The sequence below is a fragment of the Nycticebus coucang genome, chromosome 1 (genome assembly GCF_027406575.1).
Source record: "Nycticebus coucang isolate mNycCou1 chromosome 1, mNycCou1.pri, whole genome shotgun sequence".
Lineage (NCBI taxonomy): Eukaryota > Metazoa > Chordata > Mammalia > Primates > Lorisidae > Nycticebus > Nycticebus coucang.
Window position 1 is genome coordinate 48,329,730 of NC_069780.1, and position 27,795 is coordinate 48,357,524.

General features: G+C 33.8%; 1 protein-coding gene across 3 annotated transcripts in view; it reads left to right on the top strand.

The window, feature by feature from the left end:
* BLTP1 (bridge-like lipid transfer protein family member 1) overlaps positions 1-27,795 on the top strand; it is a 279,425-nt gene that overhangs the window by 55,251 nt on the left and 196,379 nt on the right. For all 3 annotated transcript variants that reach the window (XM_053574435.1, XM_053574509.1, XM_053574580.1), the window contains exons 10-20: positions 96-175; positions 2,304-2,454; positions 6,355-6,511; positions 6,922-7,000; positions 8,941-9,032; positions 10,454-10,571; positions 15,882-16,037; positions 16,302-16,399; positions 17,595-17,773; positions 17,921-18,027; positions 19,194-19,402. In XM_053574435.1, the coding sequence (XP_053430410.1) occupies positions 96-175; positions 2,304-2,454; positions 6,355-6,511; positions 6,922-7,000; positions 8,941-9,032; positions 10,454-10,571; positions 15,882-16,037; positions 16,302-16,399; positions 17,595-17,773; positions 17,921-18,027; positions 19,194-19,402 (1,426 nt within the window). The remainder of the gene's footprint in view (positions 1-95; positions 176-2,303; positions 2,455-6,354; positions 6,512-6,921; positions 7,001-8,940; positions 9,033-10,453; positions 10,572-15,881; positions 16,038-16,301; positions 16,400-17,594; positions 17,774-17,920; positions 18,028-19,193; positions 19,403-27,795) is intronic.

Below are 27,795 nucleotides of genomic sequence, written 5' to 3' on the forward strand. Positions count from 1 at the left end.
CTTTTTGTTTTCACCTATTTTACTAGTAACTAGTATATGGAACATTTTATATTCTGGAGATGTGTTTAGTTTGCTTTCTCCTCACCTTCTTATAGACCACCACGATTAATGGGAGATGGTTTTGTAGTGATGCAGTCAAATGATGTTGACATCTACTACTACATGGATGAACCAGGTATTGTAGTTTTGAATGTTTTATGGCTATAATCCTGTTTCTTTTATGTATTGCTGGTATCTAATTACAGAATATGAATAAGTATCAGTATGTGTTAAATGTAGATATGAGAGTGTCTACCTGAAAATACCTGTCATTTCTCAAAACCTGAATATTATTTCAGTATTTTAGACTAATAAAGAATAATATGGTAGTATTTCCCTCAAATTCTATTTTTACGTATATACCTCAGAAATTCAGAACGCAAATGACTATGTAAAACCTTTACATAATGTGGCAATAGTTAGTCCATCTTAGCTTAGACAAAAAAAAAAAAATCACAATATGTTAGTTTGGAGGCTTAAAGTTTAGAGATTGAAATCAGCTAGTTATTATGCTTGAAAGGTGGCTTCAATTTTATAAAAGTATCTAAACATTGAATTTTTTGCTTTCATACTTCTGATCTTTTTATACTTTTCAGGGAGTTTGCAAACCAAAGCATTTTGAAAGTGAAACTAAGATGTTTTTTGCCTTTGGTAGGAAAGCAATGTTGGAAAAAACTGCTGGTGCTTTAACACGAAGCAAGGCAGTGGTTCCTAATGATACTTATAGTCATTATGTTTTTCACTGCTACACATTCATAATAAAACAAAAACGCCAGTGTCATATAAAACTTCCCTTGATTAAGCACTAAAAATTATTAATTTTATCAAATATATTGACCCTCGAGTAAAGTGTTTTTAATATTTGGTATGACAAAATAAGAAGTACACATACAGTACTTCTGCTACATACCAATTCTGTTGTCTTGAGGAAAAGCACTTCTAAGGTTGAATTATAAGCTGAACTATGTGCTTTTTTCATGGGGTAGCAGTTTTACTTGAAAGAGTAATTAGAGAAAACTACAGTTCTGAGCTTTCATGTGAAAATTAGAATTTTGGAAAATTTGTGTCATTAACTGAGCTTGACAGCATCCCAATAATTAACAGCTTTTATAATCAGACCTAGTAATATAATAAGTATAATTTTAAAAATGTACAGTGATGAAATTGGTCAACATTTGGAAAAAGTCTACATAACTCAGTGAACCAGTATTCTTCACATGACCAATACTTAATATTATAAAGTCATACATGAACAAAGATTTATTCAAAACGTGATAGAAACCAGTAGCATAACAGGTATGAAAAGTTCAATGATATAGTTTCAGATTCCACTTTATAAATGACATTTAAGAAAGTATCACTTGTTGAATTTTGGTGTAGTATCAGAATAATATCCAAAATTATCTGAAAAAACTATTAAAATATTCTGCCCTGTTCTATCTACATGAGGCCAGATTTTCATTAAGTCCTTTAATACTGTAACATCTGCTATAGCAATCCACCTGTTTTCTATTAGGCTAGATGTTAAAGAGATTTGCCAAAATAAAACTAATACAAACATTTCTCATCAAATTATTTTGTTTTAGGAAATATAATTATTCATTAATAATTAATATTTTAATATTAATCAATATTTCATTTTAATGAATAATTAAAATATAATTTTAAATTTTCATATTTTTCATTTTATATTTTCATTGTATTTTATTATATTTTTATTTATTTTTTTGTGTGTGCAGTTTTTGACTGGGGCTGGTTTGAACCCACCACCTCTGGCATATGGGGCTGACACCTACACCTTTGAGCCACAGGTGCTGCCCCTGTTTTTTTTTTTAATTAAATCATAAACACATAGATCATGTATGCATTAATGCATTTATGGGATACAATGTGCTGATTTCATATAGAATTAGGAATACTTACATCACACTGGTCAATATATACCTCATGTTGTTTACTTAATTATTGTGTTAAGATATTTATACTCTATACTAATAGATCCAATATGTACCCTTGCATTATGCACTAGAGGTGTGATCCCACCATTCAACATGCAGTGAGTTTATTTTAAAAATAGTGAATAATTTTTAATATTGTTGAATTTTTTTTAAACGCAGTAAATTTTGAAAGATATATCTAAAAACAACCTCTTGGGGTTCTCAGTAACTTTTAAGAGTGTAAAGGTTTCCTGGGAACAAAAAATTTTAGATCTAACTTTTTAATGGTATACTAACTGCCTTCATATTGTATGTGCTGGAATATAGGACTTGTTCCAGAAGAAACAGAAGAAAATATTGAAGGAGAAATGAGCAGTGAGGATTCCAAATTACAAGACTTGCCTCCATGTTGGGGACTGGATATAGTTTGTGGTAAAGGAACAGATTTTAATTATGGACCATGGGCTGATAGGCAGAGGTAATTAAGTAAATTATATTTCGAGTAAATCCTTCAAATGTATTCAGATAGTGCTATAATTTTTATTAACAACTAGCTTACTATTTTTTACAGATTCTGTTGTGGTAGAGTAAGATATCACTAAACACTGATTCAAATAATAACTTGTTTGTGGAGAAACTGCAAAGAAGTTTGCTCCAAAGGAGGAGCTAATTCATTAAAAAAGATGGTGAATGAGCAGCATATTTATTGGTTCTTTTTTTTTATTTTTGTATTTAATCAACAGTGATATTTGTATTGATTGCCTACTATATGTCAGGGATTGTTGGGGCTCTGGGAATTCAGAAACAAAAGACATAGGTATATAGTTTAGTTTTAGTGGGTGGGAAAAAAAATAAGAGTGTTACTATGTGCTATAATAGATGCAAGTAAGGGGTATTATAAGAACTTATTAAAGTTTTGTACTAGTTTGCTAGGGCTGTTGTAACAAGGTACCAGAGATGACATGGCTTAAACAACAGAAATTTATTTTCTCACAGTTCTGGAGTCTAGACTTTAGACATCTAGGTGTTGGCATGGTTGGTTTCTTCTGAGAGCTGTGAGGGAAGGATATGTTTTAGTCCTCTCCCCTTGCCTGTAGATCCCTGTATCCTCACAAAGTCTTCTCCCTGAACATCTGTGCCCAAATTTTATCTTCTTCTTCTTTTTTTTTTTTTAATATTTATTTATTTATTTGTTGCACTTTTGGCGAGGGCTGGGTTTGAACCCGCCACCTCCAGTATATGGGGCCGGTGCCCTACTTCTTGGTGCTGCCCCCCAATTTTATCTTCTTTTAAGGATCCCTGTCATATTGGATTAGTACCCCCCACAGTGACCTGATTTTTAACTCAGTTACCCTTCAGAAGACCTCATCTTCAAATATTGTGTCATTCTGAGGGACTAGAAGTAAGGATGTCAACATACAAATTTTCAGAATGTAACTCATGTTTAAAGATTAGAGGAGAGAAGAATTGGGGAAGGCTTTGTTGGATAACGTGTGAGTTGAGTTTTGAAAGATAAGAATGAGTTAGCCAGGGAAAGAAGAGAGGGGTGAATAATTAAGGAAAGGGAAAAGTTTGCAAATGCATGAGGGCAGTAGAGAATTATCCTATAGGTTTTAAAGGTAGTTTAGCGTTCTATGGTAAAGAAGTTTGAATTTTATACTGGAGGTAATGGAGAGTGTACAAAAGGTTTTTTTATAAGTTGCTTTATTAATTTTAGAGTATTTTTATCATTAATATATTATAAACATTTTTATACTAAAGAATTTTAAACAAAAGAAGGGCATTTACTATGAATTATGAGAGAATATAAATTTTTAAGTAAATAGATACTGCTTAAAGTTAGTTTAGTTTTTGTATTTAGGAGCTAGATTTCTTGAATAGGGAAATATAAGCCAAGTCATTCACTAAAGCAGCTATGACCGATCCATTGATAGATTAACGCAAAAGTGCATTTTAGTTTTAAAAAATGTCACCTACCTAGCATTATTTGAATAATTATATAGTCTGTCAAGTAGTACATTCTATTAATCTTGGTATCCCTAGCATATAGGCATCTCTACCTCAATAAGTAGATATTTAACAATTGTATGGTAAATGAAAAAAATTGTTATTTGAAAACTCACATTATGCTAAAATGATACTTCACTAAGTTCTGGATTAGGTTATTTATTGAACTTAAAAGTAAATAGAGTTTAAAATTTCAGGTTAGAAAGCAAACACTGCACATTACTAGATTTTACCTTTTTTTATGGTAAATTTTTCCTGTAAGTCACACTACATTTGGCATGCAGCAGTGGAAAGTAAGAGATTTTACATTTATTAAGTAATAAATCTACATGTATTTCACCTATATTTAGAAATATGAAGAAAAAATTTATTTTCTTTGATCAACAGAAAAGTTATATATTTGAGAGGAAAATAATTAATGCTTTAACACAGACATGATATATTTTGCATTTTTAGCACTTGAATAAAGTATAATTCTTCTTAAACTATATTTAATTTTAAAATATATTTTTCAAAAACATTAAGGTATATTTACACAAAAACTCAAACTAAAATCCTTATATTGTCATATTTACTATGAGAACAGCCTTTATATTATATAGAACTATGACACCAAAGTTAGTGTGAAATAGAAATTTCTTTTAAAGACTCCCTTCCTTAGATTCTTTTGCCAGGAGACAATAGCAATACATTTCTTAATTTGGACTTAAAAAAAAACTCTCAGGCTTATAAAAAAAAAAAGGAAATAAATTTATTTTTCACATGGTTAGTTAAATAATATGAGTAATATTTATCTTCTCACTTACATGTACAAAATATCTATGTAGTCATTTCCTTTTCTCTTTCCTCATACTGAGTTTCTGCACAAATAGGAACCATAATCAGCAGTAAGTAGTAAGGTCAGTTTTCTCAGCAGCCATCTATTGATTAAGAAATATAGGAAGAAATCTCAGCTTGTTACTGGATAGTTCACTCAGCATGGTCTATCTCTGACATAACTGTGTCATGGTTTTAGCTTATGGAATTTGATAAGCTGATCAGCTTTATTTTAGCTGATAGATTTTGATGTTAGTTCTACTAACTTTACATGATTGTCTGAATCATTAAAATATTACTCAGCTTTTTCTTCGTGTTTCATTCTTTTTATGAGTTTTCATGACAAGAGTTGAGATAAAAATGCTATTAAAATATAACTTAATCTTTAGATAATTATAATATAAACACTCCTGACATTGGCATTTTATTGCTTTCACTTAAAGTGCTTTCATTTATGTTCTTTCCCTTGATCCTCATAACCCAGCGAGATACATAGGATAGATGTAGTGAACTCATTATACTTGTGAGGAAATGGTGATGCAGAAGTAATTTGGTCAATGTACTGAAGGTACGGCATTAAGAGCTAGGATTCAATCCAGCCCTCAATTCTACTACTCTTTTCATTATATCCTGCTATCTACCCCCCTTGTATTCTGTGATCATCTAATGATCATATTGGATTTTCTGTCCTTAATCTTAATTTTATATATTTGCATGTCTAAGTCAAAACATTTGCAGAATTTTATTTTTCTTTTGTACATTTTAATTTAATGATAGCAAGTTATAGTCTGTGAGACTCAGTTTGCAAATTTTGTTCTGTTCATCTGTTTTTTTCCCCAGTTTTATTTATTCTAAGTAGCATTTTCTGTCACTATTGACTCTTTCTTCTTACCTTCCTATTTAAAAGCAATAAATTGACTCCTCTGAATGTGTGGATAATGTTATATAGTACTAATGTTGGCTCACACAGAAGACTGAATTCAAAATTTCGTGTGTTCTTTCATCTTGGTCAGATGATAAGGGGAGGAAAATAAGCCTTAGTCTCCAAATTCCTATCTACTTTTTAGAAATTTGTTGCTCATTAGCTTCTTGATATAATATTGATTAAAAATGATGATTATGAAAATAGTAGAAATAATAGCCACTTCTTCCACATGCCGTTTACTATGAAGTCTTTCCCATGTATACTGTCATTTAATTGTCAGAACCACTCTGAGACAAGTTATGTTATTCCTCTGTTGCAGAAGAGGAAGCAGGTAAAGTTTCCTTAGAAAGGTTAAGTAACTTGTCCAAGGTTGAATGTTGATTCTAGTTAAGTTATCCTTTACTGTTAGTACATTTGAATAGTTCAAAGGTCTTAGCTATGTTTTATTTGATAATAGTATATCTAGTAAGTGTGCATTGATCTCTGGAAGTGTAAAGCAGTGGAGAAAATAGTCTAATGCTCAAATGAGATAGCAGTGATAATATAAAGTTAGAATAATGATTTTGGTCCCTTACCAGAGGCAATTTTGTTTCAATGACATGTGAATATTCTTTGTACCTCTTTATACAGAGATTGTTTATGGAAGTTTTTCTTTCCACCTGATTATCAAGTTCTAAAAGTTTCTGAAATTGCACAGCCTGGGAGACCAAGACAGATCCTTGCTTTTGAACTACGAATGAATATTATTGCAGATGCTACAATTGACTTGCTGTTTACCAAAAATAGGGTAATTATTGTGATAATATAGTAGAAAATAGTGTTTAAAATTTGAACATTATTTTCCAGAGCTCTTTTCTGGTGACTAGTCCTATACTTGGATTCATTTCTATAAGCTTTTCCCCCTCCAAATAATTATGTACATGTTACTTTTGTCATACTTTTGTTAAATGCCAAATAATGGAAGGAAATTAACAATAGATTTTCATGCTATGTTCTGGTTCATTTTCTCCTTTATTTTTTGGCTAAATAGTTATAGTGTATTTTTGAAAAAAATTTGAACTTTTTGTTCTTAGAAACTTTTAATATCTATTTAATATCGTCAATAATTGTATTTCTTTTGTGGTAATTGAAGAGTAAAGATGACGAGAGCATAATATAATGAATATTTTATATGAATTAAGTTTTTTCTTTTGGTAGGAAACAAATGCTATCCATGTCAATGTAGGAGCTGGCTCATATTTAGAAATTAATATTCCAATGACAGTTGAAGAAAATGGTAAGCTGTGATTATAACTTTTCTTCTGTTTCAAATATAAACAATATAGTTTGTTATTCCTTTTAGACTAACATTCTTTTTCAGTTTTTTTATTTGATGTGACTGTAGTTATTAGGGTAAATATTATATAATTTATTTGAGCACTTAGAGCAAAGGGAAGCTGGAGATTCCCCACTCTTGGATATTGTTAGTAGATTTTGTCAGGCAATAAACGGAATCTTTTGAACAGCTTTTAACTTTGAGAAATTAAAACATTAGATTATACTCTCTTAGCTATGAGATAATCTAAATTCATTATGCATTTGAATTGTGGGGACAAATGCAAGTTAATCAGTAACATGAATAGATACATTTTGTTAAATTTATCAAATTATTACATAAACGTCTTCATTTTGCTACCTTATTCCCATCTTAGTACATTTGTAATTGATAGCAGTTAAGATAAAATTCTGCTTTACTTATTTACTTTCTCTGGAATTCTCACCCACATTTTGAAATCACTAATTGGCAATGTCAGTGCTTCTGAGTATAATTAATTTTTTTATGTAATTCTTAGCTCTTGTTTCTTGGTCTTATCACTTATTTTGGTGCTAATATAAGGACAAAACAGGCAGAGGGGTTGATTAGGTTCATTAGCTTTCATAAAGTGGTAGCATTTGGGTCTGCCTTCTTAGATAATCAATCGAAAAAATAACTGAGAATGACATGGTGTGTCTTTTCCCCATAATTTTGGAGCTATCTTAGTGAGTAACCAAACCTTACCTAATCTACTTTTAAAAGAATAATCATGCTGGGTCTTGAAGATGATGCTTGAGATTGTCTAGGACTGCTATTCAGAGTAGGCAGTTTAAAAGAAGCATCTTTCAGAAGAACATTAATTACAGTATATGGTAGAGGGATGAAAGCAATCAAGGTTACACAAAATTGGTAATGGTTCAATTAAGGAAGCATTTTACCTTTTATTTTTGTTTATTTTTAGAGAGGGGTCTCACAGGCTATAGTGCAGTGGCACAATCATAGCTCACTACAACCTTCAACTTCAGGGCTCAGGTGATTCTCTCGCTTCAGCCCCCCAAGTAGCTGGGACTACAGACACACCACTATGTCTACCTGATTTTTCTGTTTCTCAATAGAGATGAAGTCTTCCTATGTTGCCCAGACAGGTTTCAAACTCTGGCCTCAAGCAATCCTCCTGTCTCAGACTCCCAAAATACTGGGATTACAGTCATAAGCCAACCTGATTAGTTCTTAGTTATAAAGGTTAGGTGGCTTTTAAGATAACTGTCTGAAGGGAAAAACAGACTTATTTCCCAGGCAAAAATAATAACTCCAAAAAAATAAATTTAAAACTTTTTTCAGAGATTTGATATTTGAAAAAAATGCCCAGAACAGGACGCATGTGGAACTAGCCATGATTACATAATGACCAGAGAATTAGTGTTCATAGAAGAGGGCCTCATCAGGAAGGGAAGTATAATACCCTAAACTCTTGTGCTTTTGTTGAGAATGGGCTATATTTTGGGAAATTGTCATTACATGAAAAATAGATGTTGTATGAATATTGTTTTTAATATTATATATGTTAATATAGGGAGTAGTTGGAAAATGATGCAAGTATGTACCCTTGAATCAGTGGAAGAAGAAAAGATGTGGGAGTTTAATACATGTCTCTATCACTTAGAGAATCGGCTTGAGGTTTTGTATGGGAAAGCAAAATCAGGGTAGATATCGTATGGAACTTTCTTCCTTTAGAGTTACACAAAGTGACAGATTCCTTATTATGTTAGCAAGCTCCCTGTCTTTGAGGTGTGTTTAAATAGTAACTGATCATTTTTCGAGGATTCCTTCTTTAGATGTTGGTAGGAGTTGGTTCCAGTCCAAAGATTTTCAGTTGTGTAATTTTTTTCTGGATCTTAATTTTTATGTTTTTTATTTATTAGGTTACACCCCTGCAATTAAAGGACAGCTCTTACATGTTGATGCCACTACCAGCATGCAATATCGGACCCTTTTAGAAGCAGAAATGTTAGCAGTAAGTGTGCAGAATATGATAAATAGCATGCTTGTATGAAATATAAATTTGGTCTTAAGTTTCTAAAGTAGAATTAAACATTAACTGCCATGTGAGTTATATTTAACTTAACACTAGTTTTGATTCCAGGGCCTTATGAAGCATATGTAACTCATGGATCTCTTGACCTATCTTGTGCTAATAAAACACTGTGGCCCTAAGGAAAAAAAAATTTTTTAGTGAGGCAGTCAATATGTTAAATAACCAGGATGTCATTGAATGGTCCGTTTTCAGCTGCAGGGATCACTAAGTGCTCTTGAACTCTATGTTTGGGAAGAGGAGTGCATTACCAGGTTATGGTATCCCTTTGGCATCTGTTTTACTACCTAGTATGGGAAAAGTAAATAAAAGGCAATGATACACATGTTTTTGGTCCTTAAAAATATGAGAAGTTGTTAGAATATAGTTTCTAAAAAAACTTCATTATACAGCTAGATGAAATCTCTTCTAAGTTGTATATAGAATAATTCTTTACTATATGTTTTCTAGCCCCATTTCTAGCCCACAGGGCTTAAATGTGATTTATTATGCCTTTAACTTGATGAATCAGGTAAAAGGAAGAAAATCTTATTGAAACTCTGGATCGTTCCATTATTTGAAAGAGAAACAATACAGAAATGTCTATGATTGAAATTGCAGACTCATAATCAGGCAGATTATTATTATTTATAATCAGGGACAATAACAACAATAATAACAAAAACTGCTATGTAGAGTGGTTGATATTCAGAGAAGATTCTTTTATATAAGATAGTGCCATAAAGTCCTTAAGTGCTTGATTTAAGCAAACATCTTACACATGACATATATATACATAAATTCAGAGGAAAATTTTATAATTACCAAGAATACGTAGAATACCTTAAATACACATTAAACCAGCATAGTCAGCATTTTAATGAATTCTTGAGCTATTGCTGATAGTGTTGTGCAATAGTGCTATTCTTAGCAGGCAGCTTTTGCCCTTGCAGAAATGCCAAGCTTTGCAGAAATACTAATGTAACTATGTGTGATAGTAAGCATTGCCATCTATTTTTTCTCACCCTGAGCCTCTTCCTTAACAAATGAGGCGTAAGGAGAAATTAGGGATGTTGGTTGTTACTCCGTAACTTTAGCAGGAGTGCAATGTCAAAACTATAAGCTAATTTGTTGGCTTCAGTCTTTTGACCACATTGTGGCTTAATATTTCAAGGAGCTGGATGTAGCCATGGATATTAACCTTCAGCCATAGCAATATTAAAATCTCAAACAGACCTTCTGTTCAGCTCAGTAGGAAAATAAGTTTTAATTACCGACCACTGTGTGTGACTTCATTTCTAATGATGTTCACAGACTGTCACATTTTAAGCTCTAATGTTGCTACTTAACATTTGTTTTGCAAGTTCCACATCAATGCCAGCTACCCCCGAATATGGAACATGCCACAGATATGGCAGTGTGAATTAGAGGTTTATAAAGCTACCTACCACTTCATCTTTGCACAGAAGAACTTCTTTACAGGTAATTTTCTAATGAATATAAATACAGTGAGATTTATCACAGTGAACTTATTTATCTTGAATAAGTATTGCATTTTAATCCAATGAAGAATTTGATGACATGATTTATACCTTCTTTTACACTTCATTTTGAGATAAGGATATCAAAGAGAAAATTTAAATATGGACATTTTCTCTTTTAATCCAAACAAGAAAAATATAAGCCCCAAATTGGATTTAGAAGGAAATGAAAAGACTCAATTTAGGCCAGTATTTTGTATCAGTCTACTGGCGGGGCGGGGGTGGTGAGAAGGAGATGATGAATCAATTCCTCTCTCTTCCTCAATTAGGCATCAGCATGGCTTCATTATTTTGTTTTAATTATTATAATCCACAGCAGTATACTTAAATAGCTAAATGTTATTTTTATATTTGGAGCCCCTATTTAATCTTTTCTTTTGGGATGCGTAGTTGATTGCTGCTATCGCTAGTTTAAAAAAAAATTCTTGTATTTCTTGCAACATTTTGTTATAGCAACATTTTATGAATATGAGAACTTGTATTATTGGTCTGTGAATAGCATAAAAATATTGATCCTTCCTCTAAAAAGTTTAGCCCCATAGAGTTTGTTTGATTTTCCAAGGTCAGTGACTACCTTAGTTTAGCATAAACCTAATCTTTGATTGACAGCTTGTTACATCCATCCATCCATCCATTTGTGTAACGGTCATTTACAAGCAACTAGTCTGTGCTGAGTATTATAGATTTTGGGGTATAGTGGTGACTAGGGTATGGATAGATAGTCCTGTCCTGGCAATACTACTAGTATAATGTTGCTGAATTACTTCATCACTGTTTAAGCATTGATTTTCTTATTTGTGAAATAGGGCTAAAAATTTCTACCCTTACTTTGTTATTGCTAGAGTTTTGGCTTTTTAAAATGCTTTTCACTGCAATATGTTCAATCTTAAGTTTTTTGTATTTGTTTTCTTGTTTGACTGGGAGCCTTGTCTTGAGGACTCGTGAGAGTGCTTCTGCTTTTCTGGAGTTTTGTACTTCAAAGAATTGAGTCAGTAATAGAAATTTTAACAGAGTCACTGGCAAGTTAAGCTTTTTCTGGTGAAGCTGAACATGGAGCACTTCTCAGTTCAAATTTATGAAAAAAAAATAATGGCCAAAACTCACAGTGTGTGTTGTATCTGTCTCTGTTCTCTGTACTTTAAAGATGAGGAAAATGAGTTACAGAGAGATGAACCAACCAGCTAGTGAGTTGGTTGAGCTAGAATTCCAACTCAAGTTGTTTGGATTAAGACTATGTTATTTTAATGAGTTTCTTTGACTATAGCCTTTTGCTTCTCACTTGAGATCTTATTGTTTTTAACTTTGCTAATCTTTTAAAATATATTCCTATCTTCAAGTATTTAATGGCCTTTGCATTATTTTTCCTTTCCTCTAGACTTTTCACATCCTTAGAATCCAGTATTGCTAAGAATAGCTGCAGAAGAAATAGAAATTCTTCATGATTTAAAAATTTTAATTTGTAGTGGCACTTTGATTTAAACTATTACTTTTTTTAAACAGCAAAGTACTCATTTCCTAAATTGCAACTGATTTTCCCTAAATTATCTTCTTTTTCTAATTTCTATGCTTATTGAAATTCACTCTTTTTGGTTATTTATATTTTTTCCTTACATTTATTTGGAGAAATTTTTAAAAATCCAGAAAATTACAGAAACAAATGTAATCACCATTTAAGTCCTTATCTCCAGATTTAACACCTGTAACATTTGGACATAATTGTTTCTATGTTTTTTTGTTTTTTTTTTAATAGTTGGGAATTAATCGAGAGTACAGAGAACCAGGTTACATTGATTGCATTTGTTTTTGTTCTTTTTTGTTGTTGTTGGGGATTCATTGAGGGTACAATAAGCCAGGTTACACTGATTGCATTTGTTAGGTAAAGTACTTCTTATAATTGTGTCCCACCCCCTAAAGGTGTGCTGAACACCATGACCCCCCCAACCCTCTCCCTCCTTCCCTCCCTCTGCTCTTCCTTTCCTCCTGATCCTCCCTCCTTTCCTCTCTCTACTCTTCCCTTCCCCCACCCCCATCCTTCCTTCCCTCTCTCTGCTCTTCCCTTCCCCCACCCCCATCCTTCCTTCCCTCTCTCTGCTCTTCCCTTCCCCCACCCCCCTCCTTCCTTCCCTCTCTTTGCTCTTCCCTTCCCCCACCCCCATCCTTCCTTCCCTCTCTCTGCTCTTCCCTTCCCCCACCCCCATCCTTCCTTCCCTCTCTCTGCTCTTCCCTTCCCCCACCCCCATCCTTCCTTCCCTCTCTCTACTCTTCCCTTCCCCCACCCCCATCCTTCCTTCCCTCTCTCTGCTCTTCCCTTCCCCCACCCCATCCTTCCTTCCCTCTCTCTGCTCTTCCTTCTCCCACCCCCCTCCTTCCTTCCCTCTCTTTGCTCTCCCTTTCCCCCACTTCACTCCCTCCTTCCCTCTCTCTGCTCTCCCCTTCTCCCACCCCCCCTACATGTACTACTCATCAACTGTCCTCATATGAGAACTGAGTACATAGGATTCTTGCTTCTCCATTCTTGTGATGCTTTACTAAGAATAATGTATTCCACTTCCATCCAGGTTAATACAAAGGATGTAAAGTCTCCATTGTTTTTAATGGCTGAGTAGTATTCCATGGTATACCACAGCTTGTTAATTCATTCCTGGGTTGGTGAGCATTTAGGCTGTTTCCACATTTTGGCAATTGTAAACTGAGCTGCAATTAAGAGTCTAGTGCAAGTGTCCTTATGATAAAAGGATTTTTTTCCTTCTGGATAGATGCTCAGTAATGGGATTGCAGGATCAAATGGGAGGTCTAGTTTGAATTCTTTGAGGGTTCTCCGTATTTCCTTCCAAAAAGGTTGTATTAGGGGGTGGTGCCTATGGCTTAAAGGAGTAGGGCACCGGCCACATATACTGGAGGTGGCGGGTTCAAACCCAGCCCCGGCCAAAAACTGCAAAAAAAAAAAAGAAAAGGTTGTATTAAGTTTGCAGTCCCACCAGCAGTGTAAAAGTGTTCTTTTCTCTCCACATCCATTCCAGCATCTGCAGTTTTGACTGGAGGAAAATATGCAAAATATGCAAATATCCTTTTCCATTGTGTAGGTTGTCTATTGCTTTGGTTGTTGTCTCCTTAACTATATAGAAGGTTTTTAGTTTAATTAAGTCCTATTTGTTTATTTTTGTTGTTACAATTGCCATGAAACTCTTCTTCATAAAGTCTTTCCCCAGGCTGGTATCTTCAAGTGTTTTTCCTACACTATCTTTGAGGATTTTTATTGTTTCATGCCTTAAATTTAAGTCTTTTATCCATCTTGAATCAATTTTTTGTGAGTGGAGAAAGGTGCAGGTCTAGTTTCAGTCTTTTACATGTGGATATCCAGTTCTCCCAACACCATTTATTGAATATGGATTCTTTCCCCCAGTGTATGATCTTGTTTGGTTTATCAAAGATTAGGTGGCTGTAAGATGTTAGTTTCATCTCCTGGTTTTCTATTTGATTCCAAATGTCTATGTCTCAATTTTTGTGCCAGTACATGCTGTCTTGACCACGATGGCTTTGTAGTACAGTAAGTCTGGTATGTTGGTCCCTCCAGCTTTGTTTTTACTACTGCTATGAACTGCCTTAGTTATACGGGGTTTTTTCTGTTTCCACACGAAATGAAGAATTATTTTTTCCAAGTCTTGAAAGTACGATGTTGGTATTTTAGTAGGGATGGCATTGAATCTGTAGATTACTTTGGGAAGTATAGACATTTTAGCAATGTTGATTCTTCCCAGCCATGAGCATGGTATGCTCTTCCATTGGTTACTATCCTCTGCTATTTCTTTTCTTAGGGTTTCATAATTTTCTCTATAGAGGTCCTTCATCTCTTTTGTTAGGTATATTCCTAGGTATTTCATTTTCTTTGCAGCTATGGTGAAGGGAGTTGTGTCCTTAATTAGTCTGTCATCTTGGCTGTTATTGGCGTATACAAAGGCTACTGAATAGTACACATTGATTTTTATATCCTGAGACATTACTGTATTTTTTGATGACCTCCAGGAGTCTTGTGGTTGAGTCTTTGAGGTTCTCTAAGTATAAGATCATATTGTCAGCAAAGAGGGAGAGTTTGACCTCCTCTGCTCCCATTTAGATGCCCTTTATTTCCTTCTCTTGCCTGATTGTATTGGCTAGTACTTCCAGCACACTATGTTGATAGTAGTGGTGATTGAGGAAAACCTTGTCTGGTTCTAGTTCTAAGTGGGAAAGCTTTCAGTTTTAGTCTATTCATTACAATATTAGCTGTGGGTTTGTCATAGATAGCTTTGACCACTTTAAAAAATGTGCCACCTATACTCTTCAGTGTTCTAATTAGAAAAGGATGCTGGATTTTATCCAATGCTTTTTCTGTATCTATTGAGAGGCTCATATGGTCTTTATTTTTGCTTCTGTTGATATGGTGAATAATGTTTATGGACTTGCGTACATTAAACCAGCCTTGCATCCCTGAGATGAAACCTACTTGATCATGATGCATGATTTTTTTGATGATAAGCTATAATCTATTGACTAGGATTTTTTTGAGAATTTTTGCTTCTATGTTCATTAGAGAAATTGGTCTGAAGTTCTCCTTTTTAGTTGGTCTTTGCATGGTTTTGGTGTCAGGGTGATGTTTGCTTCGTAGAACGTATTGGGGAAGATTCCTTCATTTTAGTTTTTTTTGGAATAATTTCTGCAGTATGGAAATAAGCTCTTCTTTGAAGGTTTGATAGAATTCTGGTGTGAAGCCATCCGGACTAGGGCTTTTTTTTGTTGGGAGATTTTTTATTGTTTCTTTGATTTCAGTGCTTAAAATTGGTCTATTTTTTCCTGGCTAAGTCTAGGTAGAGGGTGTGATTCCAAATACCGATCCATTTCCTTCACATTATCAAATTTCCGGGCATAGAGTTTCTGGTTTTATTCAGAGATAATGTCTTGTATCTTTGTGGCATCTGTTGGTATTTCCCCTTTATCATTTCTGATTGAGGTTACTAAGAGTTTTTACTTTTCTATTTGTAGTTAGTCTGGCCAAAGGTTTATCAACTATATTTATTTTTTCAAAAAACCAACTCCTTGTTTCATTAATTTTCTGAATGATTATTTGTTTTCAATTTCATTAATCTCTGATTTAATTTTGGGTATTTCTTTTCTTGTGCTGGGTTTAGGCTTAGGTTCTTCTTTTTTCAATTACATTACATTTTTCTGAATTACAATAAAGTTTACTTTCTCTCTCCTACTCTAATACTTTTAGATTTAATTCAAGACTGGTCCAGTGATAGTGCTCCAGATATTTTTTCATTTGTTCCATATACATGGAATTTTAAAATCATGTTTCATCAATTTGAAATGATTTGGGCTGCTAATCAACACAATTGGATTGACTGTTCCACTAAACAACAGGAAAATGGTAAGAAATTTTAAAAGAATTAGGTTAAATATTCTGCTCATTATGACAAATACCAATAAGAAAATTAGAATTGATTTTATAGTTCTAGATACTACAAGTAATTTTTCTCCTTACTATCTTGTGAGACTCTTAGGGGACTATTTCAGTTTTACTGGACTAAATATGTTCTCAATTTAATTTTGTATAGGTGTGCATTTTAGGGAATTTTATAATTTAAATTTTATTGACATCAGTGTTAATTTACTTTTTTTCTTTTTTTTGTAGTATATCTGGCAGCCTGTGGGGAAACATTAAACATTGATTTTTCATTGCCTTTTACGGACTTTGTTCCAGCTACATGTAATACCAGGTTCTCTTTAAGAGTAGGTATATTTGGATGCATTGTTTATACCACAGGGTTTTTTAGTTAACTTTGTTTTCCCAAAGCTTATCTTTACTCTCCCCTCCCTCGCCCATTGCCACCAAAGGTATTTTTTTCTTTCCTCAGATGTTCACTAGCTTTAGTGTCCCAAAGTTCCTGCTCTTTCCTTTGTTCAATTAAATACTCCTCCCAAATCAAGTAATTAAAAAAAAAACTCTTCAACTTAGGTGGCTGATCTACATGTTCTGTTAAAAACCCTTTTTAGCTCTAATGTTTACTAGGTCTATGAACTAATTTTGTACTTTCCTATATTTGATTCAAGAAATAACCAAAAACACCTTTCTTTTCTCTGTAAGTCAGCTCTTATATATTTCTAACTTCAGAATTCAGCAGAACACCTAATTGTATGATATGGGCAATCAGTAGTAATTGTAGTGCTCATGGTGGTAAAAATAGTAACTATAATAGGAGCAGCTAATACCAATTTACATTTTCTATGTGCTAGATAGAGACTGTTCTGTGTGCTTCCTGTGTTAGCAATTCATTTAATTTTCAGAACAACTCTCTTGAAGTAGATAAAATTATCTGCATTTATAGATTAGAAAACTGGGGAAGAGAGTTTATGTAACTAGTGGATTGCTGGGCAGAGTTTAATGCTCCATTCTTTTTTAACTCTGCTATGCTGCTTTAGGCATCAAGATGAACAAAGACTAGAGGACCTCTTGAAGATCCTTTGATATGCCAGTTCTGAATTACTAAAAGCCATTTGAGGAAACAATACCTACTAGAATCAAAGGAGATACTATTTTAGGAATTAGTAAAAATACAACATATGCCAGTGACCTTATAATTAATTTTTTTTTTTTAAACTTACTTTCACATAAAGTTTGCTTGGATACTCATGGAAGATAATCTTTTCACTGTTTTGTGAAAACTGTGCTGTCTTTTCATGATATTTTTCCCTTTATTTTTCAATCCCAATTTAGTTTTAGTCAATGTAAAATCTTCTTGCCCCAGTGCAAAATCCTACTCCAGTTATTTATGTAACTATTTGATGTAAAATCTGCTATTTAAAATGTTTATTTTCTCTTAAACTTACTATCAAGGTTGTTGCAATAGGTTTGGCTATAAATGTAAATAGTAACCTGTTTATGTATCAATTTTATTACTTTGGGTTATTATAAATTATTTTTTAGGGAGAAGATGTTGATCTTCATTTGTTTCTACCAGATTGCCACCCTAGTAAATATTCCTTATTTATGCTGGTAAAGAATTGCCACCCAAGTAAGATCATTCATGATGCCGGTATTCCTGCTGAGTGTCAAAGTGGCCAGAAAACAGTTAAACCAAAGTGGCGCAACATTACTCAGGAAAAGTGAGTACATAAAATTAGTGACCTAAGTATTTCATGCTTGTATATGATTAAATTATTGCTCTTTCAAAAATTAATAATAAACTTGTTTCTGCATACAATTAAAGGAATAAGTATCTTACTGTACACTTTGTTTTTTACTATTCAAAGGTCTGGTTGGGTTGAATGCTGGACTGTCCCAAGTGTCATGCTTACAATTGATTATACATGGCATCCAATTTATCCACAGAAGGCAGATGAACAGCTGAAACAATCATGTAAGTATTTTTATATAATATAGTAGAACTTCCATAGTTGATCACCTTTCTACTGACTACCTCTTTAAGTTGACCTAATTTTCATATACTAAACATACATCACAAGTTATCAATCTGTATAATAGGCCTACTTCCTTATGGTGTCCACCTCTGTATGTTGACCAGTTTGTTACAGTCCCTTGGGCAGTCACCGTACAGAGGTTCTATTATATGTACTTTAAAATAGCTGCTGTTATGATTGATAATCACCAAAGATACAAAAAAGGAAATCAAAAAAATTTTAGAAATACTTTTATTCTTCTGACATAATAATATACATTTATAACTTTTTAAATATTTTGGAACATTTACTGTGTACCAGTACTAGGCCAGTAGTTTTTTGGGTTGTGTTATCTCATTTCATCCTTACAACAGTTCTATGAGATAGATCTTACTCTTATTTTAGAGTTGAGAAAATATACTCAGTAACGGTAGGTAGTTTTCTCAAGGTCTCCCAAATTAGAAGTAGCAGGCTGGAATATGAAGCAAGATGTATGTAATCTATATATTAAAGTGCTTGATTTTGTGAAATGTTAGTTTCTTTAATGCATTTTGACAACATCATATAAATTGTGGTTTCCTGAAGGTAATTTGCCTTATTACCAGTGTCTTAAAAGGAATTAGAATCAAGCAATTTTTTTTTTTTGGTATTTTTCCAGTGAGTTAAATTAAGTTTCAAAGAATAGTTTCCATAGTTTATGTGTATGGTGGTTTGGTAATGTCACCCACTGTATTTGAATAGCTATTTAAACAGCTTTGTGGTTTAAAGTAGAATTTAGGTTTGGTAGCAACCCAGATTTATATTAATGATCATGAATGAGAGCTACAATGGATTATCAACAGGAATGTTTCACTGATTCTGTGTAGTCTTATTTCTACTTTTCACTGATTCTGTGTAGTCTGACTTATACAGGGTATATATATATGTTCGTATTTCAATGAAGTCTGTTCTTTATTTGCTTTATTAATTATTGCTCTTTCGGGTCTGTTTTAATTATATTCATTGTGTAAGGACTAGTTGATTTCATATTGGCAAGATAAAATTTCTTAGTAAATATTTCTCTAAAAATTTCTAACAGGTCCTACTTCAAACAGTAACCTTTTTTTTTTTTTTTGATTTATTCCAGTGTCAGAAATGGAGGAAACAATGCTATCTGTATTAAGGCCTTCCCAGAAAACCTCAGACAGAGTGGTTTCTTCTCCTTCTACTTCTTCACGCCCACCTGTTGATCCCTCAGAACTTCCACCTGACAAACTTCATGTAGAAATGGAACTTTCCCCAGATTCTCAGATCACTCTCTATGGACCTCTATTAAATGCCTTTTTGTGTATAAAGGTATGATCTTAAAAAGAACTTAGATATTTTAAACAGAGGCAAAGAAGTTAATTGAAAATTGAGACCATTCGAAATGGCCAGTTGGATGATTTTAATATTGCGGCTATATAATGCACAGTGACTGGACTTGGGATGCTAGACTCAGTTACACATTTGTATATTAAAAATAGTACTTTTTAATTCAGCATTTCTTGTTTTGAGCGTTCAGTATATCTAGGAATGGTGCTAGTTGGTGGAGATAAAGATGATAATAGCGTCTCTTCTAGATGTAGAAGTAGATAGGCTAGATCAGTGTTTTTCAATCTTTTTTATTTCACAGCACACTTGAACCTATGGTTAAACTTCTGTGGCATACGGAATTATGTTGATCAAAAACAGAGTAACAAAAGAATATACTTACTGTGCTTTGAAAGTTTTTTGAAAATAATTTAATTAATGCTATTTAAAAATTTTGCAGCACTCCTGAGATCCTCTCATGGTATTCTAGTGTTCTGCAGCACACTAGTTGGTAGTTGAAAATCAATAGGCTAGAGGAATAGCTAGAAGGATAGACAGATGTGGACAAATTTTAACACATTTTAATTATTCAGCAACAGGAGTATTTCTTGTTATCTGAGAATAATTGTTACCAGTAAAAGTATATTTCAAGTGAATCCATTAAAATAGTAAAATTTTATGATAAATAATGAACAAAGATTTGTAGCTTTATTTTAAAAAATTGAAGCAAATATATGGAAAATAAATTTACCTTAGAATATGTCAAATGTAGGTTCTGAATTAATATTCTCTACTTCTAATAAGGAATTCTTTCTCTAACAAGGAATGAATCAGGTATTCATTCATTTTGATATTATTTTTCCACTGAAAAATAATTACACAGAATGATACCAGTTGGAGGTAGATGTTTATAGCATGATTATGAAGAGAGACTATTTTTGGAAAAATATGTGAGAACTTCATCAGTTTCCTTTTTTTTTTTAATTTCAAAGTATCAAGAGAGTACAAATATTTTTGTTACATGGATACTTTGTCTAATGCTTGTGTCGGGGCTTTGGTGTATCTGTCAACAGAATAGTGTTCATTGTACCCAATAGGGCAGACCTCTCCTGCCACCCACCTCCTTGGTTTACAATGTCCTTTATATTTCTTTGTACCATTGTTCAGCTCCCATTTATTAGTGAGAATACATGGTGTTTGGTTTTCCATTCCTGAGATACTTCACTTAGGAAATGGTCTCCATTGTTGTAAATGACATTATTTCATTTCCTTTTATAACTGAGTAATACTCTGTGGTGTGTGTGTGTGTGTGTGCGTGTGTGTGTGTGTGTATGTATACCACATTTTCTTTATCAACTTTTGATTTTATGGGCACTTAGGTAGATTCCATATCTTTATAATTGTGACTTGTGCTGCGATAAACATTGGAATACAGATGTCTTTTTGATAAAATGACATGACTCAAAAATGTCTTTTTTTGAGTAGACACCCAGAAGTGGGGTTTCTGTATTGAATAGTAGATTTACATTTGTTTCTTTGAGGACTCCCCATACTGTTTTCCATAGAGGTTGTACTAATTTGCAGTCCCACCTGTAGTGTATAAGCGCTCCCATTTCTCTGCACCATTACCATTATCTATTGCTTTCTGACTTTTTAATAAAGGCTATTCTGATAGAGATAATGTAATATCTTATGGTAGTTTTAATTACATTTCTCTAATTAGTGATGGTGAGCTTTTTCCATATGTTTATTGGCCATTTGTCTATCTTCTTTTGAAAAATGTCTGTTTATTTCTTTTGCCTAATTCATCAAAATGGGGTTGTTTGGTTTTTTTCTTGTTGATTTGTTTGAGTGCTTTGTAGATTTTGGGATTAGTCTTTTGTGAAATCTATGGTTTACTGATATTTTTTCCCATTCTGTATGTTTTATATTTATTCTGTTGATTATTTCTTTTGCTCTGCAGAAGCATTTTAATTTAATTTAGTCCCATTTATTTTTGTTGCTTCTTTTTGCCTTTCTGATCTTAGTCATAAATTCTTTTCCTTAGGCCAATGTCAAGAAGAGTTTTACCTATGTTTTCTTTTTTTTTTTTGTAGAGACAGAGTCTCACTGTACTGCCCTCGGGTACAGTGCCGTGGCGTCACACGGCTCACAGCAACCTCGAACTCTTGGGCTTATGCGATTCTCTTGCCTCAGCCTCCCAAGCAGCTGGGACTACAGGCGCCTGCCACAACGCCCAGCTATTTTTTTGTTGCAGTTTGGCCGGGGCTGGGTTTGAACCCTCCACCCTTGGCATATGGGGCCGGCGCCCTACTCACTGAGCCACAGGCGCCGCCCTTACCTATGTTTTCTTTTAGAATTTTTATGGTTTCACATCTTACATTTAAATTCTTTATTCATCTTGAATTAATTTTTGTATATGGTGAGAGATAGGGGTCATATTTCATTCTTCTGCATGTGGCTATCCAGTTTTCCAGCACTATTTATTAAATTTGGCTTCGTTTCCCTAGTGTATGTTGTCCGCTTTGTCGAAGATCAGTTAGTTGGTCATAGCCATATGGTTTCATTTCTGGGTTCTGTGTTGTATTCTATTCCATTGCTCTATTTTTATACCAATACCATGCAGCTTTGACTGCTATAAACTTATAGTATAATTTGAAGTCATGTAATGTGATGCCCTATTCTTTTTGCTTAGGATTGCTTTGGCTGTTGGAACAGTAGAGTCACTTTTGGAAAGGACGTTTGTGGGGTCTAATTTTATAGTGCTTACTTAACTGCTTCCTTTTGTAATTTCAAAACCACAGAAATTTGGACATTGAGCACTCAGCCAACAGGGAATCCCATGATTTACAGTTACAGGAGTAATCAATTCTGGACAGGAACTAGGATGATCAGGGTTGGCTTGGGAAGAGCAATCAAGGTTCTCTGGGGGGAATGGTGACTGAACTACATTTTAAGGTATGAAATCTCCGTATTTTAATTACCACATTATTTACTAAAGTGACTATAAAACATCATAAAATATAACTGAAAATAAAAGAATACAAGGGAAAATAGCTTATATCAATATTTCAAGTATACATACACATTTTTTCTTTCTTGTAAACTTTGTTTTGTTTTGGGTTTTTTTTTTGCAGTTTTTGGCCGGGGCGGGTTTGAACCTGCCACCTCTGGTTATGGGGCCAGCGTCCTCCTCCTCTTGCAAACTTTGGTTTAAAATGTTCATCAAATATTTCTTCCAACTGGCTTTCTTCGTATTGCATGTGCATAAAAATATAATGAATCCAAAATGCATTTTTTTTTTTTTTTCGTAGAGACAGAGTCTCACTTTATGGCCCTCGGTAGAGCGCCGTGGCCTCACACAGCTCACAGAAACCTCCAACTCCTGGGCTTAAGCGATTCTCTTGCCTCAGCCTCCCAAGTAGCTGAGACTACAGGCGCCCGCCACAACGCCCAGCTATTTTTTGGTTGCAGTTTGGCCGGGACCGGGTTTGAACCCGCCACCCTTGGTATATGGGGCCGGCGCCCCACGGACTGAGCCACAGGCGCCGCCCCCAAAATGCATTTTTCAAGCTAAAGTCACCTTGAAGTGGCTAAATTACACTTTTAATATGAGTAATAACTTAATTAGCAAGTGAGGGTGTCATAGTTATATAAAATCAGCTTTTGAATACCAGAAATTAATACCAGAGAGGTATTAATTTTTGTGTTTACATTGTCATACATTGACCTTCAATTTTTTTCATGTAAAAAATTTCATAGTAGGGTGGTGCCTGTGGGTCAAAGGAGTAGGGCACCAGCCCCCTGTGCCAGAGGTGGCGTGTTCAAGCCCAGCCCTGGCCAAAAACTGCAAAAAAAAAAAACCCAAAAAAATAACACACAAAAAAATTCATAGTAATACTTATTCATCCTAAGGGGGGAGAAAAAGAGGACTCTCACAGAGATCATAGAGGAAGCTGTAAATTCCTTCATAACCCACCTCTTTATAAATTCTACTCCATGGTATAGCTTTTTCTGTAGTTTATTATGTTTTAATACAGACCTTTCTGTGCATTAAAGACTTTATAACAACTGTTCAGTAGTATCGAAAGTTTTGTGTGCACAAAAGATTGCATTAATATTTGTGTTCATTTAATTAATGCAGAACTTGTATAAAATGTCTATTAAAGCAAATCGTAAAATTTTAAGTTGGGACATATTTATGAAATTGTATCCAAAACATGACAGGCAAACATTTTGTCTAGCCCAATTAACTCTGTGCTTCTTTTTACTAAGGAATACATGCAACTCTTTAAATTTCTAGGTTTTGTCTATTAGAATGCTTAGTGTCATGCTAACTTGGGGATGTTACTTATTCTATCTTAAATATTCCTCTGTATTCTTTTTTGTTTGTTTCAATATGTAACGTGTATTCTACTTAGTGTTAGAACTTTAAAACTTTTTGGAGTGCGGCGCCTGTGGCTCAGTGAGTAGGGTGCTGGCCCCATATATTGAGAGTGACAGGTTCGAATCCAGCCCCTGCCAACTACAACAAAAAATAGCTGGGCACTGGGGCAGGTGCCTGTAGTCCCAGCTACTCGGGAGGCTGAGGCAAGAGAATCGCCCAAGCCCAGGAGCTGGAGGTTTCTGTGAGCTGTGATGCTACTGCACTCCACTGAGGGTGACAAAGTAAGACTCTGTTTCTAAAATAAAAAGATAAAACTTTTTGGAATTTGGCGTTATCTATATTTATATATTATTCATATCATATAATGTATAATTTTTTTCATATAAAGAAAATTAAGGGAATTTGAAAATTCATCTAATTGAGATTTTGTTTCCTTATATGTAAATATTAAGCATGAGGAAATAATGAAGGATAAACTTAGGGGAAAAAAAATCCCTCTACATTGAACTATATATGAAAAACTATTTCTCAAACTCCACAAAAGAAACTATGCCTGGCATTATCATTATAACAAATTCTAAGAAGAAAATATACTGAACATGAGTTAAAATTTATAAGGACATTTTATGAAACTGGGAGGATTTCTGCTGATTTAGACAACATAGCAACTCTGTTAGCCCAAAGTCATTTCACTCTTACTATAATAAAACTTTGTCATTTTTTTGTTGTTGTTGTTGTGGATATAATGTTGGATAATAATACCATGAGTTTTGTTTTTCTGAATTGATGTCTTTTGGTCTTACTACATTTTTTGTTAATGGAAGAAAAAAAAATCTTTCTTTTTACCATGACAGCATATCAGTGGTAACAAGTAAGAACTGTGGATTAAAGGCATATATGCCTTTCTTATTAAAAGTAGTTTTAATAGTCTTACATAGAAATCTGACTATTTTCCTTTATGTTAAAAAGATGTAATTTTGGGAATAATGCTTTTAGACTATTTTTCTTGCTTCTGAGATTTTATTAGCCACCATCTTTTAACCTATTGTTATTTTATTTTATTTGTTTATAAATGAATATCATTGGAGAACTATACATTTTTGCCTAGGATAAACATAGCAGTCTTCTGTTACTTAAGGAAGATTACTTGACACTTACATAACAAAATAACTATATGAAAATAAAATTTCTGAGAATTCTTAAGTAAACTGAAAATGTAGTTTATCATTTTTAAATTCAAACATGCAACAAACTTGACAAAGGAACACATTTTCCCTGTTGTATTATTATATAAGGCAATAATTTTTTTCAAGGGTTGTTTTGAATTTATTTTAAAGGTAATTTAGTTTTGCATGCACCTACCATAAATTGGAAATGGAAAGTTTATTTATATTTGCAAATATTTGTATATATTAATTAACTTTAAAATCATAATCATTAAAGTTTGCCATAGTATATTATCAGTTGTCTTATACTTTGGTCAACTGTTTAGTAATTTTCTTTCTTTCTGTTTTTTTTTTTTTTTTTTTTTTAGGGACTTCTTCAGAAATTTAACTCTTTTCATGTATTTAAGAAAAATAAATCACGCACGCAGATTAAACATTTAACATTAAACTAGGTTTTTTTCTTTTATTATTATTATTTTATTAAATCATAGCTGTGTACATTAATGCAATCATGGGGTACAATGTGCTGGTTTTATATACAATTTGAAATATTTTCATCAAACTGGTTAACATAGCCTTCATGGCATTTTCTTAGTTATTGTGTTCAGACATTTATATTCTGCATTTAGTAAGTTTCACCTGTACCCTTCTAAGATGCACCATAGGTGTGGTCCCACCATTTACCCTCCCTCCCACCCATTCGCCTCCCCCGCCTTGCCCCTTTCCCTATATTCTTGTGCTGCAATAGGGTTATAGCTTTCATATGAAAGCCATAAATTAGTTTCATACGAGGACTGAGTACATTGGATACTTTTTCTTCCATTCTTGAGATACTTTGCTAAAAAGAATATTTTCCAGCTCCATCCATGTAAACATAAAAGAGGTTGAGTCTCCATCGTTCTATAAGTCTGCATAATATTCCATGGTGTACATATACCACAATTTATTGATCCATTTCTGGGTCGATAGATGGGCACTTGGGCTTCTTCATGAGTTAGCAATTATGAATTAGGGTGTAATAAACATTCTGGTACAAATATCTTTGTTATAATGTGATTTTTGATCTTCTGGATATATACATAGTAGAGGAATTGTAGGATCAAATGGCAGGTCTACTTTTAGATCTGTAAGAGTTCTCCAAAAATCTTTCCAAAAGGAATGTATTAGTTTGCATTCCCACCAGCAGTGTAGAAGTGTTCCCTTTTTCCCACATCCATGCCAACATTTCTGGTTTTGGGATTTGGTGATGTGGGCTAATCTTACTGGAGTTAGATGATATCTCAAAGTAGTTTTGATTTGCATTTCTCTGATGATTAAGGATGATGAGCATTTTTTCATATGTCTGTAGGCCGTGCGCCTGTCTTCTTCAGAGAAGTTTCTCTTCGAGTCCCTTGCCCAGCCTGCGATGGGATCACTTGTTCTTTTCTTGCTAATACGTTTGAGTTCCTGGTGGATTCTGGTTATTAAATCTTTGTCGGAGACATAACCTGCAAATATCTTCTCCCATTCTGAGGGCTGTCTGCTTGCTTTACTTACTGTGTTCTTGGCTGTGCAGAAGCTTTTTAGTTTGATCAGGTCCTAATAGTGTATTTTTGAAGCTGCTTCAATTGCCCGGGGGTGGGGGTGGGTCATCCTCATAAAATACTCGCCCAGACCGATTTCTTCCCTGCACTCTCTTCTAGTATTTTTATAGTTTCGTGTCTTAAGTTTAAATCTTTAATCCAGTGAGAGTCTATCTTAGTTAATAGTGAAAGGTGTGGGTCCAGTTTCAGTCTTCTACAGGTTGCCAGCCCGTTCACCCAGCACCCATTTGTTAAATAGGGAATCTTTTCCCCACTGAATGTTTTTAATTGGCTTGTTAAAGATGAAATAACGGTAAGTAGCTGGGTTCATCTCTTGGTTCTCTATTCTGTTCTAGACATCTACTTCTCTGTTTTTGTGCCAGTGCCATGCTGTTTTGATCACTATCAATTTATAGTATAGTCTGAGGTCTGGTAGCGTGATTCCTCCTATTTTGTTTTTATTTCTGAGTAATGTCTTGGCTATTCAAGGTTTTTTCTGATTCCATATAAAACGAAGTATTATTTTTTCAAGATCTTTATAGTATGACAGTGGAGCTTTAATAAGGATTACATTAAAATTGTATACTGCTTTGGGTAGTATGGACATTTTAACAATGTTGATTCTTCCTAGCCATGAGCATGGTGTGTTTTTCCATTTGTTAACATCTTCAGCTATTTCTTTTCTTAGAGTTTCATAGTTCTCTTTATAGAGATTTTTCACATCCTTTGTCAGGTAAACTCCCAAATAGTTCATCTTCTTTGGCACTACTGTGAATGAATAGAGTCCTTGACTGTTTTTTCAGCATGGCTATTGTTGGTATATAAAAAGGCTACAGATTTATGAGTGTTGATTTTGTAAACTGAGACACTGCTGTATTCCTTGATCACTTCTAAGAGTTTTGTAGTAGAATCCCTAGTATTTTCCAGACCTACAATCATATCATCTGTGAAGAGTGAAAGTTCTGATCTCTTCTGGCCCTGTATGGATACCCTTGATCACCTTTTCTTCCCAATTGCAATGGCTATAACTTCCATTACAGTGTTAAAGAGCAGTGGAGACAATGGGCAACCTTGTCTGGTTCCTGATCTGAGTGGAAATGATTTCAATTTAACTCCATTCAATAAGATATTGACTGTAGGTTTGCTGTAGATGGCCTCTATCAGTTTAAGAAATGTCCCTTCTATACCAATTTTCTTAAGTGTTCTGATCATGAAGGGATGCTGGATATTATCAAAAGCTTTTTCTGCATCAATTTAGAGAATCATATGGTCTTTGTTTTT